The sequence below is a fragment of the Brugia malayi genome, assembly GCF_000002995.4.
Source record: "Brugia malayi strain FR3 genome assembly, contig: Bm_v4_ChrX_scaffold_001, whole genome shotgun sequence".
Taxonomy (NCBI): domain Eukaryota; kingdom Metazoa; phylum Nematoda; class Chromadorea; order Rhabditida; family Onchocercidae; genus Brugia; species Brugia malayi.
Genome location: NW_025062479.1, coordinates 17397974 through 17406206, shown reverse-complemented (window position 1 = coordinate 17406206; position 8233 = coordinate 17397974). Strand labels below are relative to the sequence as shown.

At 32.0% G+C, this 8233-nt stretch overlaps 1 protein-coding gene across 1 annotated transcript; it reads left to right on the top strand.

The window, feature by feature from the left end:
• Window positions 1-2884: 2884 nt before the first annotated feature.
• Window positions 2885-8140, top strand: Bm3776 (Uncharacterized protein; the record flags this gene model as incomplete). Its single annotated transcript, XM_043075188.1, has 16 exons — window positions 2885-2995; window positions 3065-3194; window positions 3468-3668; window positions 3807-3979; window positions 4238-4315; window positions 4474-4626; window positions 4732-4836; window positions 4912-5081; window positions 5970-6007; window positions 6102-6212; window positions 6364-6451; window positions 6584-6691; window positions 6821-7061; window positions 7273-7440; window positions 7688-7831; window positions 8063-8140. 16 exons carry the CDS (start codon window positions 2885-2887, stop codon window positions 8138-8140), a joined length of 2097 nt encoding a protein of 698 aa, XP_042931122.1.
• Between the last annotated feature and the right edge of the window lie 93 nt (window positions 8141-8233).

Sequence of the window (8233 nt, the reverse complement as noted above, 5' to 3'; positions counted from 1 at the left end):
CATCAAACTTGTTACTGTGATGAGATTACAAAATCTATTAAATTAACTGGAGAAATTGGGAATGCTTTTTTAAAAAAAATTGATATAAATCGCAGCTATTAAGTGATAATATGACGAGCTGTGTTAAAGATTAAATTATCGTAACAATTTCTTGACATCTTAGTCTATTTTTTTGTTTTAGTAATGCAATTGAATTTATTGAACTTTATGTCATTTCCTTTCACTTAAAGTCAGTTGGACTTCCATGAAATCACAGTTTGAAAAGAAACACTGCATTTTAAATGAAAGAAGTCTTTGAATTTAATAGCAGTAAAAAAGGAAAAAAGTGATTTCTCTGAACCTTCTGCTAAAATACTTGGAATAACACAGCAATAAGTCAATGTTCAAAAGGCCTCGCCGATTGTTGCCAAGGAGTTAATTTGTCTCGCCTTACAGTTTTTCCTTCTTTACACAGAAAACAATAATATTACGCCGTAATATCAAAATTCTTCATTATTTTCTCCATGATCCAATATACTTTAGTTTTTTTTTGGCGCTCACTTCAAGAATTAAACCAATTTAACAGAAATTCAATGCAGTTAAATTAATAGGCAATAAAAATTAAATTTGCTACTCGATTTAGTTAGCCGTAATTGTAATTATAAATACTGTTCTAAATAATCTTACACCTAAACACAATTTAATAAATTGTACCAGTACTGATATCATCCAACCTAAATTCATAATCATAGCAGACCGAAACAGAATAATTTTTAGCAAGATTGAAACAAGATTGAAGCGAGTGAACTCAGGTAATAGAAAATTGTTTTCGAGTTTTCGAGGCAGGACTAAAGGACGAATTTCATCTTGAATTCAAGTCTTCTTTTGCAACCAAATTTAAAATTAGAGTCCAATTTCTTTTCAAAATACTAAGTATTTGATGAATATTTGATTTAGTTAAATCACTGAAAAGTAAAGCAATAATCAACTGAAAACAAAGTTATTTATAGCAAAACGGAAGTTTAGCCGACTTTTCCTCGGCTGTGTCATCATCCACTGATCAGAACTCAAACTGTCTTTTTTAACGTTATTCAACTGCGATTTAAGCATCATTACACTTATAAAATGGTTGAAGTTTTTGGTAAGTTAAGTATTTGTTTATTTTTATTTACTTACTTCATCCCTGTTCCTAACTTATGAGAGTTGTGCAATATAACAGTTCGTATAACATTTGGTAGCAATATAGCGTAATATAAGCTTCTATAGTAAAAAGAAAAATAGATGTATATATCGAAAAAAGTATATATCACTCAAGCCACAAGTATTTTAAGGTCAATTGAAATCACAATTTCTCAATGTCAATCAATTGCTTAGCTAAATGGTTTCAAATCTGAAATTCAATTAGGTTTTGGGAACAACCGTGTAACCTCAGCGTCATCTAATCATTCGCTTCACAAAAATTATTTCAAACCTTTCGAATGTATCTCATGCACTGCAACTGTTGACCGCTGCTATTCCTCATTTAATGTGTGACTTCAAATTTTATCAAAACTTAACCTTAGAATTTTGGCATGAAAGACTTTAAAATAAGCACGTAAAGTTTTGGCCGATATATTAACTTTGCATTTCGCATCTAATGCGTAATATGTTTTATTTTTTGATGGAGATCACAGATAGTCACAAAAATTCTTGAATTCCAGCTGTCTAAATTTACAATTTGAGGTAAAATAAAGTTCATCGGAGGTTGCTGAATGAAACTTCAACAAAAAAATTTCGTTCACAGTCCCACAATTGAAACAAAAAATATGGTCAGCTAACCGAAACCATCGATGTAGTGCCTTCCAGAGATGAGCTTTCCCAACGATATCATCGATACGTTCAAGGAATTGAAGTGTAACGAAGTCTAATATTCTGAATTGAACCTCATCATTCTTCTTTGGTAATCTTTTGTCGTCATTAGCCACAGATAAGTATTCGATCATCTCGTAAAACTGAAAGTTTTGGTTAAAATTTTTGTTAAGATATAATTTTCAAGACTTTCATCCAAACTCTCTAGTTTTACAAACAATAAGAATTTTCGAAATTAGCTGTCACCCAGTAGTTTTCAAATGCATCATTCCGCTTTTAGCAACTTATCTGAACCATAACGCTGCTTGGGATTTCTTTTCTATACCCCAAAATTTAAATATGCAAAATTTAAAGGTTTGTCATCCTTATGGTTCCATAACTTGTTATTGAATTCGCCTCTTCACCTAATTATCGTGAAGTTATGAAAATGATATTCTGTACGCCTTATTTAACCACCAAACCAATTAATTTAGCAATTAATTTAGGGTCAGTTAATGTTTTTTTGCATCGACTCGAGCGTTTTCACATTGGGTAAACTTTGTTGCACTACTACCGCAATATGTGTACACACGTTTTGCGAGCAGACGGATTTTGCGTGACGTTGGTAGTGATTGCTATTCGTCGCCTGGGATAGTAACCAGATGGATGTATTTTGTACTGTTTAGTAATATTCTGTATAAAATGTGTGTGCCCGCAATTGTAGTCTTAAGTAAAACTTCAGGTGACGTTACATGCAATATGATGTCACCTGAAGTATGGCATGGACGTTTCACCCCTTCAAACTTCATAAAACAATTGTCAGGATACATAAAAGATGTGTAACAGCATAGAGTTTGTATAATTCAGTGTGTATTTACTGTAGGACAATTTGGTTGGTTTTGTATGTAAATCCCCAGATTCCTTTATGATGATATAACCTGTATCACACTGATCGGATTTCTCTTACTATAAATTCTTACCATCGGAGTTTTCTTACTGTGTGTTCCGTCCATTTGAAATCTGTACAAAGTTTTGACTTGACCAAAATTTCAAGAATCTTTTGTTTGTTTTTGCAGTCATGGAACGTTGTTCTTTTATTTTGAAAAAGAAAAACCGGGAATGTCGGATGCTGGTGAAAAACGGCCAGAAATATTGCGGAGAACATGCTATTTACGATGATCAGAATGAGGTCTCATATTTTCACAAATGAGGTAACTGTAATCTGATGACTGTTTGTGTTTCTGTTGCAGTTTTTCAGGATCGTATCATTTGTCCAAACGATCCAAGACACACAGTGAATAAATCACATTTGCAAAAACATTTATCTTCTCGATGTAATAGTCGTTTACCTGAAGTACCGTGGATCGTTAAAAATTTTAATCTAGCAGGTTTATTTCCTTCATTATTTCTTATGTTTAATTGCATAACTTTCTCTGGGATTTATCTCAAGTGATGACAGATTTAGAAATAATAATTGATGCTGACTCTTTTCTTACATTGTATGTATGTAAATTTTAAAAATAACTCAGCATAAGTTTTACCATTTATGAAATGAGATTAATGGAGTGCTAAGATATTTTAATATTTATAGTTCTATTTGTGATATTTTGATGAAAATTTTTTTCCTTAGTTTGATTTTGTTTACAAAACATATTTTAAAGGATCTCCAAATGGAGTGGAGCCATGGTATCGTCCTTCAGATGGCGAATTTTTGAGAATTCGAAAAATCATTGAAAGAATATACAACCAGATAGCCAATGATATAACAGATTCATTTCTGAAAAATGACTTTATTGAAAACTGTGCTTCAAGTTTTTCAAAACTGAAAAAGAAACATATTTGGCAAATATCATCAATAATTGGTAGTTTTAACAATCTGATTGATAGCTGAGATTTGTTCTGGGACTCATGCCTTTGAGCTGGAACACTGCTCCTTATCTTTCTTAGTTTTTGTTTTATTGAATCATTCCTATGTTTTCAGTATGTTTAATTCTTTATAGAACATCTAAGAATAATCGAGTTGCTTAATAATGACAAGCGCTGGTGTATGATAGATTTTGGAACCGGTAGAGCACAGCTTTCATATTGGATGGCCAAAATTGCTCCAAAATGTCGGTTTCTGCTGATCGAGAAGATGGGATCAAGGAATAAATTCGATAATAAAATTCACAAAGTAAGTACTCCAAGTATTTCACTGTATTTGAGTTTTGGAATTTCAGTTAGTTAAGAGCGTACTATGAAAATGTTTGATATGGAAAACGGAAGTAGTAATATATTTACTTTTTTGAAGTGGAAGGAGAATGATATGTTACCTTTTCGAAACTCCGATAGTTACGCACTATCGACACTCTCCTCATGATTTTTTTAAATAATTTGTCCATTTTAAATTTATGTAGTTTTTTAGTTTAAATTAATTCATTTCAAAATTGAGGAACTGGATTTAGTCTTTCTTGAACGATTACGTTGTTCGGTGGAGCATCTTGATTTATCAAAAATTGATTTGATTCGGGTAAGTTGCTAAAAAGTACTTCAAGGAAGGAATTAGCGATAAAAAGCGATAAAAAAAAAATAATTAAAGCTAGAATTTTCGGAATTTAGTTATTTATGGTTTAAATTTATATTTCAAAAACATATTATACAAATATAACTCTTTCGTGAAAATTTTAGGATGTGGATAATACAGCAGCAGTATGCAAGCATTTCTGTGGTGCTGCTACAGATTTTGGTATCCGGTGCTTAATGAATGGAGTAAAAAGCGGTTTGAATGTAAATGGTTTCGTTTTAGCCCCATGTTGCCATCATCGAACTACATACAATGAGGTTAATGAATTTAAAGTTTATTTTCTTTACTGATAGCATTTTTCAGTAATCTAAGGATAACATGATCAAAACTCATCTTTTATATTGAATATTACTCTTTTTCAGTACATTGGTCGTGCCTTCTTAGGATCTCATGGCATTTGTAGCTCAAATGAATTTGCCGCTTTAAGACATATTTCAACATGGGCTGTTTGCGGTTTCCTTAATCAGGTGTTATCTATAAGAGTTTACTCAGTTGTTACAAAATTTTTAGAATTACGAAGTAAAAGTTTTTATTGACTTTAGGAGAATCTTGATGGTACTGTTTCTCTTTCATCTCATTCACCAAAGTTCGAAAATTTGGGTCAACAGAAAGCAAAGTTGGAATTCATGTTGCTGAATTCAGCGGAGAAAGAACTTCTTGGACAGAAAGCTAAAGCGGTTTTGGAATTTGGTCGAGTCGTAGAACTTCGGAAGTTTGGCTATGATGTTTCCTTGTGTAGATATGTAAAAAGGACTGTTTCTCCTGAAAATTTGCTTATTGTAGGAAAGAAACGATGAGAATAAGTTGTAACTATTAATGAAATTTGATTGAAATGTTATGGAACTAAAGCACTGAATAAGGATGAAATTGCTTATAAAAAGATTTTTTTAATTCAAGAAACAACTTGAGAGATCATCTAGATTTTCTCGTTTCCTAATAAGCATTCAGGTTCTATCGATTTCCTTTAAACTAGTTCTATTTAAATTTTAATTCTCACATCTTTAGTCTGATAACTGGGTGCAATTCTTAGCTTTGGTATTATTGAATACCTTTAAAAAATATGTCCTGAAAAGAAAAGTGGTAATTTGAATTGAAGGAAGATTTGATAGTGTTGGAAAGTATTTTTTTCCGTCTTCGTTACTTTGTTAAAAAGCAGTCCTGACTTCATGATCAGTATCATCTTTTTTTTTTTCTAATTTTTGAGTAATAAACTATTTTTTGTTATTTCGCTCAGTTTCTTTCGTTTTAAAGCTTTCAGTCCTGTCTTCTTTTGAAGCTTTCTTTCCATACATTTTTTATTATGCAAATTTCATATTATGAAGTGTTTTTCCGAACAGTACAACTGAACACTTGTTCAAAGTCTATATATAGGATAATTCAGACTCACCAAAAGTAGATGGAATGAGGTATGATAGAAAAAGAGAATCTGAATTTTGTTTTTCTCTCTGGTATAGCATTATTTCGACTCTTTTGGGAGGATAATTTAAAATTAAATGGGAACAGTTGAAATGCAAACTACTTTAGCCGCTAAGTGTATAAGTTTTGCATGAATATAGTGGTCTGTGGTCTTGTATTTGAAAAAAAAAATTAGCTGTTTCAGAAATTTCGAACGAGTAAGCAGTCTGGATCTTTTGCGAGGTGAGTTTGCTTATATGCATGATCAAATTGTGGAAGTTTATTGTCAGTAAAAACAGTAATGCAATTTTACCTTATAAGAATTATAGCATTGAAGGTTCCGGTTTAAACTCGGTTTCGGGTCCCGAAACATCTGAGGAACAAAAGAAGCGATTCGAAATTGAATGTGAATTTGTACAGGCTTTAGCTAATCCTCATTACTTGAATTGTACGTTTTATTGTTCTAGTTAGTTTTTCCTTTAATGAAGTAATTGAGTTTGTTGTATATTTCCTCTCGGTTTTTTGCTTACTCGTATTTAATATTGATATTAATTGAACTAAATCTCAATTTCAGTAGATTTGAACCGAAGTAATTTTAGTTTTAGCGCAGCGAGGTTATTTTAAGGAGCCGTACTTCATCAATTATTTGAAATACCTTTTGTACTGGAAAAGACCAGAATACGCGAGGTTAGATTTATTGACACCTAGTATTTTCAAGTGTTTTTTCATTAAATAAAATATTTAAATGTTCTGCATTACTTTATGCAGTGATTTCAGTTCTTTTTCCAATGATCTTTTTTTTTTTTTTGGTTTTTCTAGAGCTTTGAAATATCCGCAGTGCTTACATTTCCTTGAAGCGGTACAGAGCTCAGCTTTTCGTGAGGCAATAACTTGTACAGCAAATGCAAAATTTATTGAAGAACAACAGTTGCTGCAATGGCAATATTATACTCGTAAACGCCAACGATTGCATGTTAGCTTTGTTGTTTCAAAATGAGTATTATAAAGTAATAGATCTTTTGATAACTTTCTGCATAAATCAAAATTCCTTTATAGGTGTATACAACGGAACACGATGATGACGAACAGGAATGGAAGCAGCAGCATCCACAACGGCAAAAAACTTCAACGACATCTTCCTAATTTAATTGCTTTATTTTTTGCTTTATCAATTGTATATTCGAAGTCTTTTGTAACTACTGCTGAACCAACGGTCGATCTTCCGTCAACTTGCGAATCATGTGTTTTATTTGCGCGAGAGTTTCAGGAACAGTTAGCAAATGATAGAGCTGTTAAGGTAGGTTTGGAACATTATTATAAGGTAAATTTTTTTTAGATAAATAAAGATGATAAAAAATAAATTAAGACGGCCACTTTTGTTGATGCTGATTGCTGTGCCTATTCTCCTGATGCCATTAATCTCTTTGAAAGGAACACATAACGTTAATTTTTCAATTTTTAATACATTTTCTGAGTAGGAGTTTGATTGAGATATTAAGGTTTTATAGATTTCGGCCGTAGAAAAAGAGTTTAAGTTTGTGGAAGCTTTGGAGGGAACTTGTGAGCGAATGCTGCAATATAAACTGCATAAAGAGAAGTCAGACATTTCACGTTTTGCCAAGGAGGAAAGTAATACAATGAAAGCTCTGAATGAGCTAAGAAGTAAAGGAGTTAAGGTTTGCTCATTTTCAATGCTTCAAAAGCTTACGTATCATATGTTTTATTTTAAAGTGTTGTTTAAGAATTTTACCTCTAGATATTGATTTTTATGAAATCTTAGTAGGTTCAACTACGAATTTTTGGAGTGGTTTTAGAGTTTGCGCTGCTACTTTTGGTTGTAAATGAAACTCAGTCTTCAAATCTGTGACATTGAAAATCTTTTTTAAAGTATATAAGGTTGACGTTAGTAGTTGTTTATTGCAGGTAGAATTAGGTATACCTTACGAAATGTGGGATACTCCATCAGTTGAAATCGTAACGTTAAAACAGAACTGTGAGGCATTACTAGAGCGTTATGAAAATGATCTCGAACAGTGGTATAATATCAGGAATAGACCACTACTTGAGGTATTGTTTTTATATTCTTACCATAGTAATCTTTCACGTTAGTTGTGGAGTATGACTAGGTGTTTCAGATGTTGCGGATGCGAAGTATTAATAGAGAAACAAAAAGAATTGAAATAAGTTCATTTTTCCCAACCACTCGACGGTTGGATGCTGTCTGGAATATAGAAGAAATTTTTTAGGTTATTACTGCCATTATTATTATTACTGAATTTCGGTTTAAATCCATTTCAGGAATATCTGTGTAAAAAACGAGTATTAAAACGCACAGAACGTGATTGTATGGAAATTTCTGATAATCTAGAATTATAGTGATCTGAAATTATAATATCCGTTTGCATAAACCTAAAATGTTTCGCGAACGAATGAATCATGCAGTTGGTAAATTTTGTGATGGAACTTAGC